General features: G+C 42.5%; 2 protein-coding genes across 5 annotated transcripts in view; one reads left to right on the top strand and one right to left on the bottom strand.

The window, feature by feature from the left end:
* The window catches only part of DNAH3 (dynein axonemal heavy chain 3), a 247929-nt gene extending 231805 nt beyond the window's left edge, over positions 1 to 16124 (top strand). The window contains exons 59-64 of the mRNA XM_070362916.1: positions 1962 to 2116; positions 2941 to 3108; positions 5681 to 5823; positions 8375 to 8579; positions 9584 to 9721; positions 15771 to 16124. Of these exons, the coding sequence (XP_070219017.1) occupies positions 1962 to 2116; positions 2941 to 3108; positions 5681 to 5823; positions 8375 to 8579; positions 9584 to 9721; positions 15771 to 16124 (1163 nt within the window). The remainder of the gene's footprint in view (positions 1 to 1961; positions 2117 to 2940; positions 3109 to 5680; positions 5824 to 8374; positions 8580 to 9583; positions 9722 to 15770) is intronic.
* A 1845-nt stretch (positions 16125 to 17969) lies between these two features.
* LYRM1 (LYR motif containing 1) overlaps positions 17970 to 21629 on the bottom strand; it is a 39240-nt gene continuing 35580 nt past the window's right edge. For 3 of the 4 annotated variants that reach the window (XM_070362935.1, XM_070362937.1, XM_070362938.1), the window contains one exon: positions 17970 to 20074. In XM_070362935.1, coding sequence (XP_070219036.1) covers positions 19958 to 20074 — 117 coding nt within the window. In that variant the 3' untranslated portion in view covers positions 17970 to 19957. The remainder of the gene's footprint in view (positions 20075 to 21629) is intronic. The other variant, XM_005895563.2, reaches the window with a different exon arrangement.

Below are 21629 nucleotides of genomic sequence, written 5' to 3' on the forward strand. Positions count from 1 at the left end.
TAGTCACTTTCCAACTGTACCAATCAGGATAGCCTAGTTAGGCTGAGATGATAAGCAGTCTCCAAATATCAAGGATGTAAGACACCAAAGGTCTATTTCTTGCCCATCCTGTTAAACACGTCCAGTGTGAATTGGCGAGGGTCTCTGTTCATTGTAATTGTCTATCAGAGGCACAGTTGGCAAAGGCTGTACCAACTTTTGATGCCACCATCTCAACGTATACTTGTGTGGTCACTGCCACAGAGGTAGCACTGAAGAGCTCATGTTGGGAATTAAATATGTAAGAAGTTGTCACCTGGCCACACCTCACTGCAAGAAGTGTAGTGAGGGAAGTGTAGGAGAAGGGAAGGGTAACCTTCCTATGTGCCTGGAAGGAAAGACGAACCAGATAGAGATGACTATCAGAGCTCCGAGACCAAGAGACAAACTAACCAAAGAGATAGGTCTTGTTTGAAGAGTGGTGATCTAAATAGATGGACTGAAGTCGAATACATTCTTAGTCTGGTACCCCCAGCCCTGTGGCAGAGCCAATGGGAAATCTTGAAGAGATATAAAACGTATCCTGTTTCTGTAGAAACTTGTGTTCTTGCTGTAAAGAAGAGATATATAAGTAAAGAAATGCACCTTCCTTCATGAACATAAAACCCAGGGCCTTAAGGGTACCCCCTGAGGTAGACTTTGCTGACGAGGGGGTGGTGGTGGCACCCTGACCATGACCCTGCACCTCAGGTTTTCCTTCACCTGTAGTCCCTCTTTGGTCCTTTCTAGCACTGCCAGGCTGACTTCAGGGGGAACCACTCTCCCTTTAATATTGTAGTTTAGTGTCGTCATAAACCTACTTACAGCTGGGACAAACTATAGTGTTCACACTAAATTTTGCTGAAGGCCTGAGGGTGGTGGTTTAAGGTAAAGCAGTTTCTGTAGGGCTCAAATTATTACCCAGTAGGTATAAACGTCCCCTTAGTCTCTTACTTCTCCCATTATGAGCCACCAAGATGTTCCTCTTAGTCATTTAGACCCCTGCAATGCCAAGAGAAGCTGAGGCCTCTTCAACTTGTCGTACTTCCTGCTTCATGTCCATAGACCTGCCCTCTCCTAGCATGGTTGGAATTGGAAATGAACCCCCCCTTCAGGAGAGGCTTTGCATGTGCACGCACACACACACACAGATGTGTCTTTTCCTTTCAAATTAATGTGTTGTTTCCAACTTCCAAATATCAGGTAACACACACACTATTGAATCTGATCCAGCTAGAAAATGCATCCGGGGTTGCTGTCTCCTCAAAAGAATTACCTAATTCTTTTTGTAGAAATCTGAGTGTAGAAACCTGAGTTACAGAGAATGATGTTGATCATGGGGATGGGGGTAGGAGAGTCATATCCCAAAGCAGTGTCTATGGATAATCTCAATTTTCTAAATTTGTGAAAGTGATAATTGAATGTCTTCTATATGCCAAGCATTGTGCTAAATGTTTTATAAGTATTGTTAACCACAACCATGTAAGATGGGTATGCAGTTATCTCTTACTGACAGATGAGAAACTGCTAATAAGTGGCAAAAGTTGGAGCCTAGAAATTGGCTGAAATTGGAACTCAGTACTGTCTCATGCCACAGTTCTTACCCTGAACCACATTTCTATGCTGCTTTTCACATATATGTACACAGATACACAAATGTCCAGACGAATATCTGGAAGATGCCTAAATGTTAACAGTTACATTACTTGAAATAATTGGTGACAGTATTGCTTTTATTTCAGTTTATTGCTATTTTCTAAATTCTAATATAGGAACATGTATTATTTTTGTAGCAACCATAATACCCAAAAGGTCTGGTCTTAAACTAAGCTGAGCATGGTTTTTAGCAACCCTGTGTCTCATTGTTGGCTGGAGGAATCCTCTGTTTTAGATTAATGACCAAGTTCATTATGGATTCAACTTCTTCTGTTGGCTATCCCCAGGGGAATGTAATTATGGAGGCAGAGTAACGGATGACAAAGATAGGAGGCTCCTGCTATCCCTTCTGTCCATGTTCTACTGTAAGGAAATCGAGCAGGACCATTACTTTCTTGCTCCTGGAGACACTTACTACATCCCTCCTCATGGCTCCTACCAGGTAAGGGGCAGGAGGAGCCTGCCAGCCTCCATGTGGCTAGGGTTGCAGTTGTATCCAAGGAGGGCCCAGGGATAGCTTGGGTTTCCTGACTTGGGTCCATAAGCTATTTCGAATCTTCCAAAAAGCCTACAAGACAGACCTTATTACTATCTAGTGAATCCTAGGCATTTGGTAGATAAGATCTTTCAAAATATGGGGTCCATCTGGGGGGAAAAGGAAGGGATGGTTAAGATGAAGCTTTGCTGGTGAACAGGTTGGAAACTGTTACTTGAAACCAAAGGTTCAGAAGGTAGCACAGGGAGGGACAGAAAAACTGAATGGGAGAATGATAAATGGAAGAAGAAAATGAGATCTGAAGGATGAAAAGGGCTTGCTTTTATTGAGTACCTGTTATATACCAAGGCCTTATTTCTTCATAACCTCATTTATCTTCCCATTTGCAGATATGGAAACGGGGCTTTCGGGTGACTAGATCAACGTTACACAATTAGTTTAAGATGGAGCTAGGACCCAAATCCAGTTCTGTCTGAATCCAAATCTAATTTTGTCTCCAAAGCCAAGACTGCTGGTAGAGCAGGAGGGAAGCCAGCAGAGGTGGGAGGGGAGATAACCCATCTACCTTCATATTTATACTCACTGTTCAGAAACCTGTAGGAGGGAAAGCTTGTGAATGTCTTGGCCCTGATGATGTGTGCATGTGTGTGTGTATGGCCTGTGCTACCAAAACAGTGTGATTTCTATGTGGGTCTGGTCTGGCCAAACCCTGGGTGATCTGTGGGAGCCCAAGAGCCTGAACTTACATTAACTGAAGATTTTCTTTCCAGTCGTATATCGACTATCTCAGGAACCTCCCTATCACAGCCCACCCAGAAGTGTTTGGCCTCCATGAGAATGCTGACATCACCAAAGACAACCAGGAAACCAACCAGCTATTTCAAGGGGTGCTCCTGACCCTCCCTAGGCAGTCAGGAGGGAGTGGCAAGTCCCCTCAGGTAACTAGGCTTGAATTCAATTTCCTAGGCAATCTTCCCTCTACTGGGCATGCAGGATTATGGGTGATGACCAAGAAGGAAGAAAAGCAGAGGCGTGGCAGACCCCTGAGGAAGGGCATGGATGCTCTGGTCTTAACTGTTGAGAGCCCTTAAATACTGAACTAGTTTCTTAAAATGTCAGTCATTCCTGTATAACCTTCGTGATTCATTGTTACAGCCACATATCATCTATACTCCATTTACATAATATTTTAAAACAAATCTCTTTTGCTTGAAAACATTTTAAAAACTGCACATCAGGATTGTAACTGAAAACAAATCCAGTACCATTTCGATAAAGTCATGACAGCCACAAAAAGAAAATGAAGGCTAAACATTATTAGGTTCTTCTGGCTGCTGCTGCTGGGGTCTTGCTGGCTCCTTGGGAAAAGAGGAGGATCAACAAGTGTTACAGAACATTTAATTAGTCCTGACCTTAACATTCAGAAAGTGAAGATCATGGCATCTGGTCCCATCACTTCATGGGAAATAGATGGGGAAACAGTGGAAACAGTGTCAGACTTTATTTTTCTGGGCTCCAAAATCACTGCAGATGGTGACTGCAGCCATGAAATTAAAAGACACTTACTCTTTGGAAGAAAAGTTATGACCAACCTAGATAGCATATTCAAAAGCAGAGACATTACTTTGCCAACAAAGGTCCATCTAGTCAAGGCTATGGTTTTTCGAGTGGTCATGTATGAATGTGAGAGTTGGACTGTGAAGAAAGCTGAGCACCAAAGAATTGATGCTTTTGATCTGTGGTGTTGGAGAAGACTCTTGACAGTCCCTTGGACTGCAAGGAGATCCAACCAGTTCATTTTAAAAGAAATCAGTCCTGGGTGTTCTTTGGAAGGAATGATGCTGAAGCTGAAACTTTGGTCACCTCATGCGAAGAGTTGACTCATTGGAAAAGACTGATGCTGGGAGGGATTGGGGGCAGGAGGAGAAGGGGACGACAGAGGATGAGATGGCTGGATGGCATCACTGACTCGATGGACATGAGTTTGAGTGAACTCCGGGAGTTGGTGATGGACAGGGAGGCCTGGCGTGCTGTGATTCATGGGGTCCCAAAGAGTCAGACACGACTGAGTGACTGAACTGAACTGACCTGACCTGACCTGACCTGAGACTTTCTCCTTGAAGGGAATGAAAAGAAAAAGGTGGCTAAAACTTGACAAGAGTGACTTTCTCACCATGTGATTCAATATTATTTCTCCAATATTGGAGACACCTGGAATCATTTTGGGTGCCTCCTATGATCATTTCACTTGGTCTACAGATGAGGGCAAAATGAGCCGTATAAGAAGTGACCCACGTCAAGGCACTCGTAAACCCAGAGGCAGTGCCAGATCCAAAACCACATCTCCTGACTCTGTCCTGTTCTCTCTTTTCCTTTTCTTCTCTTCTCCAAGTTCTAAGCCACCCCATGTTCAACTTTTCTTAGCTGTGGATTTTGCATACAGTTGGCTTTGCATAGCTGCAGGTTTTGCATCCTTGAGTTTGACCAAGATTGAAAATATTCAGAAAAAAATTTCCAAAAAGTTCCAAAAAGCAAAACTTGGATTTGCCTCACTTCAGCAGCTATTACATGACATTTACATTGTATTTACCACTATTTATATATCATTTACATTATTTTAGGTAATATAAGTAATCTGTAAATGATTTAAAGTATGAAGGGAAGGAGAGATGTGTGTAGGCTATATGCAAATACTACACCATTATACATAAGGGACTTGAGCATCTGTGGATTTTGGTTCTGCAACCAATTCCTAGTGGATTCCAAGGGATGATTCAATTTGGTTTCTTGATTTGGTTCATAGTACCATAAATGGTAATACATGTGAAGATAAAGCAGCCTGGTTTGTGTGTCTCAACTTAGGAAAGGAAATAGCTCTCACAGTGGGAAGGGGGGAAGAAGTATACATTCCAGCTTCCCAGAGTCACAGCGTGGCAGAGCTGTGTGTGTCTCCCATTCAGGTCCTCCTACTCCTCTTCCTACTCTTCCTCTGGGCCTTGTCCATTCCTTACTTGGCTAAATTCACTGGGCTATTCTTGCTCAATGCTGAGGAATGGTCTACTGCCTTCCCAGATGTCCACATCACTGGCTCTGAGCAAAGTCCCATCTGTACCAGGAGCTGGTTCTTAAGGAGCTGGCTATGAGAGCCTTGGGAGATTGTCTCCCAGGAGTGACCTTGAAGACTGGAGAAGCTCTGCAGGGTTCAGCACTTCCCTGAGGCTACCTGGCTGGCTGAGCAGGAATTCCCTGTCCAACCCTCAGGCCTTCGCTCTGGTCATGAGAACAGGACTCTCATTGTTTGGCTTAGAGGCAATGTCCTCCCTAAGTCTGGGGCCAGCAAGGGTAGCCTCCATACCTTCAAGGCAGAATTGGCTTCTGTAGGAAAGTTCCAAAAAAGCTCCTATAGACTAAGTTTAAAAAGACAAATGCTCACTGCCTTAGGTTTACCTGGACAAAGTCACAGCCCAGGGCCTTGTTTCTCATTCACCTCTCTAATGCTTACACTTTAAGGAAGTGGTTGAGGATCTGGCCCAGGACATACTCTCCAAGCTTCCCAATGAATTTGACTTGGAGTTGGTCATGAAGTTGTACCCTGTGGTCTATGAAGAATCCATGAACACTGTCTTAAGGCAAGAGCTCATCAGATTCAACAGGTGGGCTATATGGTCTTACTTGGATCCTGGGAGTTAGAGTGTGAGGGGAAGGATCTAATAGGCAGTGACTAGAAAGGACACTTGATAAAGGTTGCTGTGCAGAGTTGGTTTGCCCTACCTGCAGGAAGGCCAATAAATAGGGGCATCCCAGCATGTGTTGGTCCAGGGTTAAATCATTCCTTCTATTCATTTGCTCTTATTCATTCACGTGACATCTGTTAAGTGGGGTTAAAACCAAAAGGCTAATAGTGAACATAATCATTAAAGCCACTTTTATTGAGCCTTTATTACCAGATATGGCTCCAAGTACCACTCAAGCCTTTGCATTCAAATCACGCAATAGTCTTATGTCCATTGGCTCCTCAACCAAGCACATACACCACATGTCTGAACCTGCGACCACAGACTCCAAATGCTGCTGTCTCCGTTTTTGCTCAATGGTCATTGCATAAAGGGACAGCCCTGACTCTGAAAGCCAAGGGAACTGGAAGAATTTCATCTAAGAATTGATTAGCCCCTTAGTTTTAGTGTTACTCTCTAGAGTCAGTAGTCAGTTGGCCATATGGGTAACCAAGCAAAATACAGAGTGTGAGTTAAGGTTGCTGACTGAGTCAATACCTTGGTATGATAGGATGCAGTCCTCATTCATCCAGACACGAGGCCAATGACTTTCCTTCTTTGCCATTCATTTGCCCCTAAGCTCATTGGAGCTCTTGGTGATTACAGTCACCTTCACTAGCCTTTGGGATTTCTTAGTAGCTCAGTTGGTAAAAAATCCACCTGCAATGCAGGAGACCCCGCTTCAATTCCTGGGTCAGGAAGATCCACTGGAGAAGGGATAGGCTACCCACTCCAGTATTCTTGGGCTTCCCTGGTGGCTCAGCTGGTAAAGAATCCACCTGCAATGCAGGAGACCTGGGTTTGATCCCTGGGTTGGGAAGATCCCTTGGAGAAGGGAACAGGCTACCCACTCCAATATTCTGGCCTGGAGAATTCCATGGACTGTGCTGTCCATAGGGTTGCAAAGACTCAGACACAACTGAGTGACTTTCACTAGTCTTTACCACTGGCCATTATAATGTAAGAGAAGAGGGTAATAGCACTTATATTTCAGTGCTGCTCAGGATTAATTACATTGGGCAATACTGCAACATACCTTCTCATTACCCTCTTTTTTTTTTTTTTTTTTTTTTTTTTGCCTATTCACCTAGTGGTATGAGAAGCCCAGAATGACAGTTCAGCTTCCAGTTCAGGGGAACCGTTATTGTGCCTTCTAGGGCAAACTTTCCTCCTTGAGTACTAAAAATCTTGAAACTAGCAGAGCTCATAGTTGCAAGAATAGAAATAGAACTTTTGCAAGTAGCTCTTTAGGTTTAATAGAGGTCTGTGGTATAATCCCTCAGAGCGTAGTTTTGCTCTTAACTCCTCAGCCAAGTATATACACCAATAACGTGTTTGAACCTTAAATTCCTCTTAATATAAATTAATGGTTACACATTCAGGAATCTGTTTCTTGGGTTTAAGCATTCTCATATCCATTTGGCTAGGATTCCATAAATCTTTGGACATGACAAGCTCTCTCTGGTAGCAGATTCATTGGCACTCTCAGGTCCCCCTGGACTTGGTGAGTCCCCACAATAGAGGCCAGAGACAAAGGCAGATGATCTTAGAATCTTTTAGGCTGCCCCTTCAGCTACCTTTTCTCAGGTAGGCATGAACCTCATAGTCTATAAAAAGAATTTTGTTTTTAAAACAAAGAAGCCTTAAAACTGCATTACCCTTTGACCCAGAAGTTCTACTTTTACTAAGAATATCATTATAAGTCTCTGCAAAGTTTGCTGTAGATGGATGTCCCTGCTGCTGCTAAGTTGCTTCAGTCGTGTCCGACTCTGTGCGACCCCATAGATGGAAGCCCACCAGGCTCCCCCATCCCTGGGATTCTCCAGGCAAGAACATTGGAGTGGGTTGCCATTTCCTTCTTCAGTGCATGAAAGTGAAAAGTGAAAGTGAAGTCGCTCAGTTGTGTCCAACTCTTTGCGACCCCATGGACTGCAGCCTACCAGGCTCCTCCATCCATGGGAGTTTCCAGGCAAGAGTACTGGAGTAGGTGGCCATTGCCTTCTAGTAATGTTATTTACAGTAACAACAATCTAGAAATAATATGCTTCAGCAAGAGGAATAATTAGATAAAATGGAACACCTTGCAGTCATTAGAAAGTATGATTTTAGGTAGGCCTCTATTGAATAGGAAAGATGTTCCCTTTATGCTAAGAGAGAAAAACAGATTACATATATATATATATAATCCCATTAAAAATAATTTGTGTTTACATATAGGAAAATCTAGAAAGATATACATCAGAGTTATCTTTAGGTGGTAAGATAATGGGGTGATTTAATTTTTTCTCATCTTTACAATTCTGCTCTCATGAATGTATATTATATGACTTTTTAAAGGAAGGAAAAGTAAAAGGAGACTTGGAGTCAGTGCACTTGGGGTAGAATGAGGTCAATGGAGAGGCAGGCTGAGTCTTCTCCTTTGTTCTTGCAGATTGACAGAAGTGGTTCACAGAAGCCTCATCGATCTTGGCCGAGCAATTAAAGGGCAGGTTCTGATGTCCTCAGAGCTGGAGGATGTCTTCAGTAGCATGCTTGTGGGTAAAGTGCCAGCCATGTGGATGGCAAAGTCCTACCCATCACTGAAGCCCCTGGGAGGCTATGTGGCTGACCTGCTAGCCCGCCTGGCCTTCTTCCAGGTACCTCGGAGTCAGGGTAACTGGGCACCTGGGATTCTCATTCAGGTGGAGAGGACATTCTGAAATGACAAGTTAAAGCTGGAAGGGGATAGGGTAGCCACAGAGCATCCTGGATTGAGCACCTACTGGAAACCCTTACTAGGGTTGAGGACAGGAGGGAGATTTTCAAAGTCCTTGAAAAGTTTATAGCCTATAAAGGCAGGAATAGGAATGAGAATAAATGCCACAAACCAGTGTGTCATGGGCTACATACAGCTCATGGGCTAATAGATAGATTTCATTTGGCTATCTGGTAATTTAAAAATCTGAGGGCTTCCTTGGTGGCTCAGTGGTAAAGAATCTGCCTGTCAATGAAGGAGACAGTGGATCGATCCCTGATCCAGGAAGATCCCACATGCAGTTGGAGCAACTAAACCCATTCACCACAACTGCTGAGCCTGGGCTCTAGAGCCTGGGAGCCACAACTGTTGACCCCATGTGCCACAACTACTGAAGCCCAAGCACCCTAGAGCCTGTGCTCCTCAACTAGAGAGTAGCACCTGCTTGCTGCAACTAGAGGAAAGTTTGTGCAGCAATGAAAATAAATACAATTTTTAAAATATTAAAAAAATTAAACTTTGAGCTAGCATATAAGGATTATTACATATAAAAATACAGATGTTTTTCTTGCAAAAAAAGGAAGACCTGAATCAATGGACCTGCATACCTGCATGGCAACTACTGCTGGAATTGAGTAGCTGTTGCTTAGACAAGACATATATTCTCTACTGCTATAGTCCCTCCCACTCTCTGCTGTATCCCTGACACCAGCTTGCACCAGTGCTTTTTACTTCAAATTGGGAAAATATAAGATAAAGGAAAATATAAGATAAGACTACAAAGTCTGCCTGTTTCCAGAAAAATGAGAAAAAGCTTATTTCTTTATGAGACTCATTTTTATTCTTGCCTTTGAACTATCTTTGATGTATTACTGATTTTGCATTTTTATCTCTGTGGTTCTCTAGGAATGGATTGACAATGGACCTCCTGTGGTCTTTTGGATCTCTGGATTCTACTTTACACAGTCTTTTTTGACAGGTGTCTCTCAGAATTATGCTCGGAAATACACCATCCCCATTGACCACATTGGATTTGAGTTTGAGGTAGGGGCATTTTAGGGTACAACGACTCAAAGGGACAACCAGAGAAAGCAGTGTTGTCCATTTCTTTGAGTCCAAACATTTAGATGTGTTAAGGTTCAACTACTTCTGAGATGATACAAATGAAGTATTTAGCATGACTTAAAGTAGCTCCAAGGAGAAGGAAATGGCAACTCACACCAGTATTTTTGCCTGGAGAATCCCAGAGACAGAGGAGCCTGGTGGTCTGCCGTCTAAGGGGTCACACAGAGTCTGACACGACTGAAGCGACTTAGCAGCAGTAGCAGCAGCAGCTACTTTGGAGCAAAGTAGCTCCAAAAATTATCCCCAACAGAACCAGAGGATTCCCAATGCTTTGTCTCTTGTGTATATAGAAAAGGAATCTTCCCAGAGGAAAACTCTTCCACAGTTGTACCAAAAACAATGAAAGCATATTCCATACTGTCTATTCAACATGGTGGACTTTTCATTTGGAAGGATGTTAAAGGTCTTGTGTAGGGCTTTGCTAAAAGTCAAAGGATGCCAATAGTCAAGAATCACCCAATCCATGTTTGGAGAGAAAGGAGTAAGACAGACTTTAATAGAGCATTGTAGAATTTTAAATTTTATGGAAAGATCCTATGTGATCATCTCATCCAGACATCACAAACTAATTGCCTTAGATATTAATTTAGTTTATAAATGAACTTGACTGGCCTTTGTTGTTGTTGTTGTTCAGTCACTCAGTTGTGTCTGACTCTTAGGGACCCCATGGATGCACACCAGGCTTCCCTGTCCTTCACCACCTCCCAGAGCTTGCTCAAACTCATGTCCATTAAGTCAGTGATACCACCCAACCATCTCGTTCTCTGTCGTCCCATTCTCCTCCTGCCTTCAATCTTTCCCACCATCAGGGTATTTTGTAACAAGTCTGCTCTTTGTATCAGGTAGCCTAAGTATTGGAGCTTCAGCATCAGTTCTTCCATTGAATAGGGTTAATTTCCTTTAGGATTCACTGATTTGATCTCCTTGCAGTCCAAGGGAGTCTCAAGAGTCTTCTCCAACACCACAGTTCAAAAGACCAATTCTTTGGCGCTCAGCCTTCTTTATAGTCCAACTCTCACATCCATATATGAATAGTGGAAAAACCATAGCTTTGACTATATGGACCTTTGTTGGAAAGGTAGTGTCTCTGCTTTTTAATATGCTGTTTAGGTTTGTCAAATCTTTCTTCCAAGGAGCAAGCGTCTTTTAATTTCATGGCTGCTGTCATCATCTGCAATGAGTTTGGAGCCCAAGAAAATAAAGTCTGTCACTGTTTCCATTGTTTCCCCAACTATTTGCCATGAAGTGCTAGGACCAAATGCCATGATCTCACTTTTTTGAATACTGAATTTTAAGCCAGCTTTTTCACTCTCCTCTTTCACCTTCATCAAGAGGCTCTTCAGTTCCTCTTTGCTTTATACCATAAGGGTGGTATCATCTGCATATCTGAGGTTATTGATATTCTCCTGGCAATCTTGATTCCAGCTTGTGCTTCATCCAGCCTGGCATTTCACATGATGAACTCTGCATATATGTTAAATAAGCAGGGTGACAATACACAATCTTGACATACTCCTTTCCCAATTTTGAGCCAGTTTGTTGTTCCATGTCCGGGTCTAACTGTTCCTTCTTGACCTGCATAGGTTTCTCAGGAAGCAGGCAAGGGGGTCTAGCATTATCATCTCTTTAAGAATTTTCCACTGTTTGTTGTGATCCACACAAAGGCTTTAGCATAGTCAATGAAAAAGATGTTTTCCTGAATCTTTCTTGCTTTTTTGATGATCCAATAAATGCTGGCTATTTGATCTCTGGCTCCTCTGCCATTTATAAATCTGGCTTGAACATCTGTAAGTTCTTAGTTCACGTACTGTTGACGCCTACCCTGGAGAATTTTGAGCCACTTGACTTCACACTCCATGATGTCTGGCTCCAGGTGAATGATCACACCATCATGGTTATCTGGGTCATGAAGATCTTTTTTGTATAGTTCTTCTGTGTATTCTTGCCACCACTTCTTAATATCCTCTGCTTTAGTTAGGTCCATACCATTTCTGTCCTTTATTGTGCCCATCTTTGCATGAACTGTTCCCTTGGTATCTCTAATTTTCTTGAAGAGATCTCTAGTCTTTTTCATTCTGTTGTTTTCCTCTATTTCTTTGCACTGATCACTGAGGAAGGCTTTTTTATCTCTCCTTGCTATTCTTTGGAACTCTCCATTCAGATGAGTATATCTTTACTTTTCTCCTCTGTGTTTCACTTCTCTTCTTTTCTCAGCTATCTGTAAGGCCTCCTCAGACAACCATTTTGCCTTTTTGCATTTCTTCTTCTTGGGGATGGCTTTGATCACCATGTCCTGTACAGTGTTACATACCTCTGTCCATAGTTGTTCAAGGGCTCTATCAGGTCTATTCCCTTGAATCTCTTTGTCATTTCCACTGTATAATCGTAAGGGATTTGATTTAGGTCATACTTGAATTGCCTTGTGGTTTTCCCTACTTTCTTCAATTTAAGCCTGAATTTTGCAATAAGCTCATAATCTGAGTCACAGTCAGCTCCTGGTCTTGTTTTTGCTGACTGTATAGAGCCTCTCCATCTTTGGCTGCAAAGAATATAACCAACCTGATTTCAGTATTGACTATCTGGTGATGTCCATGTTTAGAGTCGTCTCTTGTGTTGCTGAAAGAGGGCTGAAAGAGGGTGTTTCCTATGACCAGTGCATTCTCTTGGCCGAACTGTTAGCCTTACCCTGCTTTATTCTGTACTCCGAGGGCAAACTTGCCTGTTCCTCCAGGTATCTCTTGACTTCCTACTCTTGCATTCCAGTCCTGTATGATGAAAAGGACATCTTTTTTTTTTTTTTTGGTGTTAGTTCTAGAAGGTCTTGTAGGTCTTCACAGAACCATTCAACTTCAGCTTCTTTGGCATTGGTGGTTGATGCACAGACTTGGATTACTGTGATACTGAATGGTTTGCCTTGGAAACAAACAGAAATCATTCTGATTTCTGATTTCAGTACTTGAGACTGCACTCAAGTACTGCATTTCAGACTCTTCAGTTGGCTATGAGGGCTACTTTATTTCTTCTGAGGAATTCTTGTCCACAGTAGTAGATGTAATGGTCATCTGAATTAAATTTTGCCCATTCCAGTCCATTTTAGGTCACTGATTCCTAAAATGTCAATGTTCACCCTTGCCATCTCCTGTTGACCACTTCCAATTTACCTTGATTCATGGACCTAACATTCCACGTTCCTATGCAATATTGTTCTTTACAGCATGAAACTTTACTTTGAATGCCAGACACATGCACAACTGGGCATTTTTTCCACTTTGGCTCAAACTCTTCACTCCTTATGGAGCTGTTTCTCTGATCTTCTTCAGTACCGTATCGGGCACCTACCGACCTGGGGATTTCATCTTTCAGTGTTATATCTTTTTGCCTTTTTATACACTCATGGTGTTTGAAAGGTTGTGGCTGCGAGCCATGTGTTACCCTGGGATTCATGACATCGGAGAGGATTTCAATCCGGGGCCAGAGACAAGTCTTGACTACTCAGAGCTTCTTGTGTGGCTAAGTTTTATTAAAGTATAATAGAGATAGGGAAAGCTTCTGACATAGACATCAGAAAGGGACAGAGAGAGTGCCCAGTTGCTAGTTTTTAGCAAAGCATTTTCTGTCTGTTAGCAATTTTCTAATCAGAAGAGACACACCTCCAATCTGAGGGAGTTTCACCAGGCCCCTCTCCCACAATATACATTTTGAGATAGAACAGGACAAAGTGTGGCATCCTCCAGCCATAAAGTAATTGACATGAATACTGGTTTGTTGAGTCATTATCAGCCCAAGCTTTGAAAAAAAAAAAAAAAGTCTTGGGTGGAACCCATTTGAAGAAAGGCAAATTCTAAAGCAAATATGTAGTTTCATTAACATAGCTTAAGAAAAACATTTCCATAATAAAGCAGCACTGGTTAGCTCAAGGTCTGAGAAAAGTTAAGTTCAGGCAGAACCAGGTGTTGTCAGCAGAGAATGGAAAAAAGTCTGCCACTTGCAATTGATTTTCTCCTACAGCTTGGGGACCTCTTACCGAGGCTGTTAACACCCTCAGGTTCTCAAGGCAAGAATCAGATCAGATCAGATCAGATCAGTCGCTCAGTCGTGTCCAACTCTTTGCGACCCCATGAATTGCAGCACACCAGGCCTCCCTGTCCATCACCAACTCCTGGAGTTCACTGGGACTCACGTCCATCGAGTCAGTGATGCCATCTAGCCATCTCATCCTCTGTCATCCCCTTCTCCTCTTGCCCCCAAATCCCTCCCAGCATCAGAGTCTTTTCTGAAGTGGTTTACCATTCCCTTCTCCAGTGGACCACGTTTTGTCAGAACTCTCCACCATGACCCATCCGTCTTGGGTGGCCCTACATGGCATGGCTCATAGTTTCATTGAGTTAGACAAGGCTGTGGTCCATGTGATCAGTTTGGCTAGTTTTCTGTGATTGTGGTTTTCATTCTGTCTGCCCTCTGGTGAATGAGGATAACAGGCTTGTAGAAGCTTCCTAATGGGAGGGTCTGGCTGTGGGAAAAACTGGGTCTTGCTTTGGTAGGTGGGGCCATGCTCAGTAAATCTTTAATTTTCTGCTGATGGTGTGTGTGTGGGGGGAGAGCGGTGCGGGGACAACACGGTGTGTTCCCTCCTGTGGTTTGGCCTGAGGCCACACTATGGTAGAGGTAATGGTGACCTCCTTCAAAAGGACTCCCAGGACTGTTGTAGTCCGTGCCCCTGACCTCATGGCAGGCCACTGTCAACCCATGCCTCCGCTGGAGACTCCTGGACACTCACAGGCATGTTCGGCTCAGTCTCTTGTGGGGTAACTGCTCCTTTCTCCTGCGTCCTGGTGCACACAAGGTTTTGTTTGTGCCCTCCAAGTGTTTGTTTCCCCAGTCCTGTGGAATTTCTGTAGTCAAATCCCACTGGCCTTCAAAGTCGAATTCCTGGGGTTCTCAGCCCTTTTGCTGGATCCCCAGGTTGGGAAATCTGTTGTGGGCCCTAGAACTTTTGCAACAGTGTGAGCACTTCTTTGGTATAACTGTTCTCCAGTTTGTGGGTCGTTTGTTCGATGGCTCTATAGTGGAGCTAATGGCGACCTCCTCCAAAAGGACTTATGCCACATACCATGCCTCCCAGGTCTGCTGCTGCCAGAGCCCCTGTCCCCACAGGAGGCCACTGCTGACCTGTGTCTCCGCAGGAGAACACTCAAATGCTCAAAGGCAGGTCTGGCTCAGTCTCTTGTGGGGGTCACTGCTCCTTTCCCTTGGTCCTGGAGTGCACAAGGTTGTCTGTGCCCTCCAAGCATCTCTGGCAGGTCTGAGGTTTGATTCTAAATGTGATTTTGCCCCTTCTATCATCTTGTCAGGGCCTCTCCTTTGCCCTTGGATGTGGCTTTTTTTTTTTTTTTTTGGTGGGATACTACATTCTCCTGTCAATGGTTGTTCAGCAGCTAGTTATGATTTTCCTGTTCTCACAAGAGAAGATGAGCACACGTCCTTCTAATCCGCAATCTTAAAGTTTATCAGCTCTGAATCTAATGGTATGCTGGGGGCTGGCTCATACTAACTCACCAGAGCCAGTTACAGGTGGTTGTTAAATAATGGATATGCTGAAATTGATCATGGTGGGGCTCTTTACACCACAGAAATTGACAGAAACTACAAATCAAAATTTTACTTCTTCTACTAGAGAACTATTTTACCAGCATGCAGCTTAATCTAACCCCTCACTTTACAGATCCATATTCATAAAGGGGAAAGATTATACAAGGCCACTAAGCTAGGTAATAGTTAATGTGGCCTGTGGTTCTTGCTGACTGGAAATCAGACATGGCCCATGTAGCATGTAGGAATATTATCAGAGAAGTCTCAGTGTCCTGGGAGACGGACAGTAAAGCCGGTTTTTACCTTTTCAGTCTCTTAATGCTGCCTCATTTAGGAAAATGGCAGGTAACAATGGAACTCACAGCTTCCTGTCTTTCAGGTAACCACACAAGAAACAGTCATGGAGAGTAACCCAGAAGATGGGGCCTACATAAAAGGACTCTTCTTAGAAGGTGCCCGTTGGGACAGGAAAAAAATGCAGATCGGGGAGTCTTTCCCCAAAATCCTCTATGATCCATTGCCCATCATTTGGCTGAAACCTGGGGAAAGTGCAATGTTTCTGCATCAGAACATTTATGTGTGTCCAGTCTACAAAACAAGTGCCCGGAGAGGTACCCTCTCCACAACAGGGCACTCCACCAACTATGTCCTATCCATTGAACTCCCAACTGACAGGCCTCAGAAGCACTGGATAAACCGAGGAGTAGCCTCTCTGTGCCAGCTAGATAATTGATGGCATGTGTCTCAACACAGAAAATAAAAAATAAAGAGTATCGTTCTTGACTGAAATATAGCTTTCCTTTCTTGAGAGTCACATGATATGATGATGATCACCAGGGAAGCCCCAATGATGATGACAATTATATTAATGGAGCACTTGCTATGATCTAGGTATTTTAGAACACTCCTATAAAGTAGGTTATTGTCCTTACTTTATGGGTGCAGAAACCAAGATATAGAGAAAGTAATATTCTCCAAATCAGGTAGTTAATAAAATAGTGGAGCCTAGTTTTGAATATAGGCAATAGGATTCTTCAGCCTAGACCTTGAGTCATGTGGCTAAGCTCCCTGATTTTTTCTTTTTCCTATTATTTTGCCATAACTGTCACTGAATTTTAATTGCTTCTCTCCTAGTCTGTTAGATAGTATCACCAACTCAATGTACATGAATTTGATCAAACTCTGGAGATAGTGAAGGACAGGGAAGCCTGGTGTACTGTAGTCCATGGTGTTGCAGAGAGTCAGACATGACTTAGTGACTGAATTATACTCACTGTTGTCTCCATTTCAGTGAGGCAAAAATGGAGGCTTAGAAAAGTAACTAGTTCAATTTTACAGCTAGCCAGTGGTACCCAAATTCTTCTTCACTAGCTTACACAGATAGGCAGAAATTTCAGGAAGAAAGGAGATATGGGAGAACCGTTACTTGTTGCTTGCCATGGTTTATCCTTGGGCTTTTAGATATCTAGCCTGTTCCTATGATTGTCTTCCCCTGTAGAAGCTCAGGAAGACTAAGTATCTTGTCTATGATCACCCAGTTCTTTCACACTGAGGAGCCAGGTTTTGAGCCAAGGTCTGTCTGGCTCTAGAATCCATTCATTTTTCACTGCTTCATGCTGCCTCCTTATTGAGGACGGAGATGTGTAGTTCCAACAACCATGTCCAAGAAATTTCTAGTTTATCACTATTTCTCCCCAGGGCCAGCTGGAAGAGAATCCCAAAGGAGATAAAAACAAAATTCTTGATGTATTCTCAGTGAACTCTCACATAGCTCTTTGGCTCTAATGGCTACCAAAGGCATTCCATTGGTCAGTTCACAGATGAGCAAAGACATAAGACTTCTTGAATCTTAATGTGTCTGGCCTGGCTTCCCAGCTTCTTCACTAGAAGAAACCTTCTGACTTGGACTGTTTTTCTTGAACGAAGCTTCTGAGAACCACATAAACATATTTCAGGAGACTTGTTTCTTCATGGCAACATGGAGTCAATCAAATTCTGATTGAGGATTCTGAATTCTGAGGTCAGCAAATGATCTAATTGATCCTACGTGCAAAAGCAGGGTGGGGCTGGGGGTGGTTCTCCATATCTTGCCAGTGGGCAATAAAGAGTGAGGAGGAGACACTTTTTCTAAGCTATTTTTTTAAAGAAATGTAACTTTTTCCAATTGAGGGAAAAAATATCAGAATTAACATATAGATATAACTGCCATATTGTCTATTATTCTAAATAGATTGTTAAGTCATATGAGATGGAAAGGTGGTCAGGAACCCAAATCCCTGAAATCTTGGACTGGTTGAGGTAAGTCAGACTGCAAACGATAAGGCAGTAAAGAGGTTGCTAAAAGGACAACTGAAATTCAATTACCGTTATCTAACTCCAGCTTCGGCAGCAAAAAGCTGATGGAGGCAGGGACTGTTTCATTCCTCAGCGGTCAAGGGACAGAATGTTTGTATGCGATGGATTAAATTTTTGTAATTAAAAAAAATTTCCCTCTGGGAACGTGCAGTAGGTTCTTCAGAAGTCCTGGTGAATTAAGAGGCTGGAACTCTGGAACAGAAACGGCCAGAGATCAGCTCTGTGAGAAGCTGTAGGCCCTGTCTATAAATAGCTCAGCAGATGACATCAGACAAACCTTGTCACCAAGCTAGTTCTCTCTCTCTAAAAATCTGGCTCTTGAGTAAATAGTTTTCAGTCCTTGTCAGCCTTGGAAGAAAATGTCATTAAAAGAGGGGGTGTAGGGGATGCTTCCAAAAGACCAAAGAAGATTTAATAGGGGGTTGAAGAGAAAAAGTTATTATGAACAAGTAGGTTTCATGGAAAGTTTGGGAGAAAATTATGATTTTGTGTAATAGAGTATGCATCTTTGCAAAGGCAGGTAGGCATATATAATTCACTTTTAGCTTAAGATTCCTGGCACACAGAAGGTACTTAGAAGTTAACTAGCAATTAGATGGACTTTCATTTTGGAGGAGTCCTTCCATTTTGGAGGAAAGATGATTTCTACTTCTCATAGAGTAAGATAAAAATTGCATATTCAGAATCACCTTGAATTACTTAAGAGAGGGATCATGATGGGGACAGCAAGTCATGTTTCACTCAGTTCAGCACAGCTAGTTTTTCCTCCATTCCAAGAACAGGTCATTGTTTCATTGACTGACCACCAGATAAAGTAGCTGGCTTGAGTTCACAGGCCTTATATTGTTTTAGAAACACTTAACTTTAAACATTAGAACCACCTCTTGGTAGGGAAATACTTCCACAATGAGATCAGACAGAGACTGACTGATGGAACAGCATATTGATGTCTCTGAATTCAAGTTAGGCTGGGGTATGTGCTCACTGAATGGCTGTGGAGTGGCCAACATGCCAACCAACACATTTAAATGTCTCTTTCTTCATCAAAGGCCTATAGCTATATTTTTATTAAATATGTACATGCTATATCTATTTTGACACAGTATTATATTTGCCGTCAATGTTATTGACAAACCCTGCAATATTTACTTAACCTGCATGAGAAAGCACGCTCCTGCTCACAGGAATATTTTTGAAACTGAAATATATATATGCTTTAAATTACAGAATCTGTGTGACAAGGGTATGGGCAGGAAGTTATCAACTACTGCTTCTGAGGGTCACAAGGCCATTTTGGTAAATGGTACAGAGAGACCAAAATAAATAGGGATTTTTCTTTATTGGTGGTTACCCATCCCCTCTGGAGGTAAGAGGGAAAGACATTGATATACAAATGACCTGCCATGGGAATCTCACCTGTATCCACACATGCAAGGGTATAAGTACATTGTGTTTTGATCTCTACTTTGTTCCATTTCTGTTTGGACATAATTTGAAAGCCAGCTTAGCTCTTGTACTTCCTAATTATGTTAAGATAAAATTCTCATAATGAACGCAGTATGAGTTTCTAGTGAGCCTTTCAGGTCTTGGGTGTATCCAAAGTAATCACAGGCTTTAAGATAAACTAAATATATGCATTTACCTAAGATATGCACTTTTGTGTATGTGTACATCTGGGGCAGAGATGTGTCTCATAAAATTTCAATGAAAAACCATGATTGATCCAAAGATGTACTTTTTAAGGGAATTTTATCTGGAAATGGGAAGTTCCAAAAGACAACAAAGCAACACAAAAAGTCCACTTTTAAGTAAATCTATAACTTGGCAAAAAAAAGGCCTAAAAATATTCTGAAGGGTAGTGTATAACTCTAAAGTAGCCATGAGAACTTCCATCAACTGGCTAATTTCTTCATATCAGCTGGCATGTCTGGTGATTGGCATTCCCTTGAAGGCTTTTGTCACCCTTCAGTCTTCTGCCCACAGGCCTTAGTTTTGTTTCCAAGTGGTGCTTCAGTGAGGATATAAGGTCCATGACCTCTAAGGTTAGTGTTTGCCTCATCAGGCAGCAAGATCCTCATTCCGACAGTACCAATATTTCAGAGGTTTTAAGAAAATAATTGGATTTTTGCTCCTAATCAAGAAGAATTGTTAACTGGTTTATATTCAAGGCCTAGTTGGCTCATCCTTCTCAGAAAAAAAAATTTTATTGAGTTAGGAAACTTCATCATGAGATTTGAGATATATTGGTTTGGAAAATTTCCTCAGTTTCTCCTGGCTTCGAAGTCCCCGGCCTCGTAGTGGGGTAAGGCCCATGGGAGGCAGATGAATCTGAATAATAAGAATAATGATAATATTAAAAATTATAGGACTTCCCTGGTGGCACAGTGGATAAGAATCTACCTGCCAATGCAGGGGACATGGGTTTGATCCCTGGTCTGGGAGCAACTAAGCCTGTGTGCCACAACAACTGAAGCTGTGTGCCCTACAGCCCGCACACCACAAATGCTGAGCCTGTATGCTGCAACTACTGTAGCCCGCGCTCCCTAGAGTCTGTGTTTCACAAGAGAAGTCACTGCAATGAGAAGCCCGTGCACTGCAATGAAGAGTAGCCACCACTTGCTGCAACTAGAAAAAGCCCATGCAAAAGCAATGAAGACCCAGCACAACCAAAAATAAATAAATAAAGATAATAAAAGAATTGCAATCATAGCAGCAGCTTATATTCACCAAAGATTTACTAGGTACTATGTTCTCTGCTAAGTGCTAACTCCGTGTTGCTGTTTTTTAGTTGCTAAGTCATCTCCAACTCTTTGCAATCCCATGACCTGCAGCATATCAGGCTTCCATGTCCTTCACTATCTCCCAGACTTTCCTCAAACTCATGTTCATTGACTCATGATGCCATCCAACCATCTCATCCTCTGTCACCTTCTTCTGCCCTCAATCCTTCCCAGCATCAGGGTCTTTCCCAATGAGTCAGCTCTTTGCATCAGGCAGGGTCAAAGTATTGGAGCTTCAGCTTCAGCATCAGTCCTTCCAATGAATATTCAGGGTTGATTTCCTTTAGGATTGACTGGTTGGATCTCCTTGCAGTCCATGGGACTCTCAAGAATCTTCTCCAACACCACAGCTCAAAAGCCAACAATTCCGCGCTCAGCCTTCCTTATGGTCCAACTCACACATCCATACATGACTACTGGAAAAAACATAGCTTTGACTATATGGACGTCTGTCGGTAAAGTGATGTCTCTGCTTTTTAATATGCTATCTAGGTTTGTCATAGCTTTTCTTCCCAAGGAGCAAGCATCCTTTAAATTTCATGGCTGCAGTCACCATCCATAGTGATTTTAGAGCCTAAGAAAATAAAATCTGCCACTGTTTCCATTTTTTTCCCCTTCTATTTGCCATGAAATGATGGAATCAGATGCCATGATCTTAGTTTCTGAATGCTGAGTTTTAAACCAGCTTTTTCACTCTCCTCTTTCACCTTCATCAAGAGGCTCTTTAGTTCCTCTTTGCTTTCTGCCATTATGGTAGTATGATCTGCATATCTGAAGTTGTTGATATTTCTTGAAGCAATCTTGGTTCCAGCTTGTGACTCATCCTGCCTGGCATTTCACGTGATGTACTCTGCATATAAGTTAAATAAGCAGGGTGACAATATACAGCTTTAACGTACTCCTTTCCCAACTTTGAATCAGTCTGCTATTCCATGTCTGGTTCTGACTGTTGCTTCTTGACCTGCATACATGTTTCTCAGGTGGCAGGTAAGGTGGTCTGTTATTCCCATCTCTTGAAGAATTTACCACAGTTTGTTGTGATCCATGCAGTTAAAGGCTTTAACATAGTCAATGAAGCATCAGATCAGATCAGTCACTCAGTC

Source organism: Bos mutus, chromosome 25, assembly GCF_027580195.1.
Source record: "Bos mutus isolate GX-2022 chromosome 25, NWIPB_WYAK_1.1, whole genome shotgun sequence".
Taxonomy (NCBI): domain Eukaryota; kingdom Metazoa; phylum Chordata; class Mammalia; order Artiodactyla; family Bovidae; genus Bos; species Bos mutus.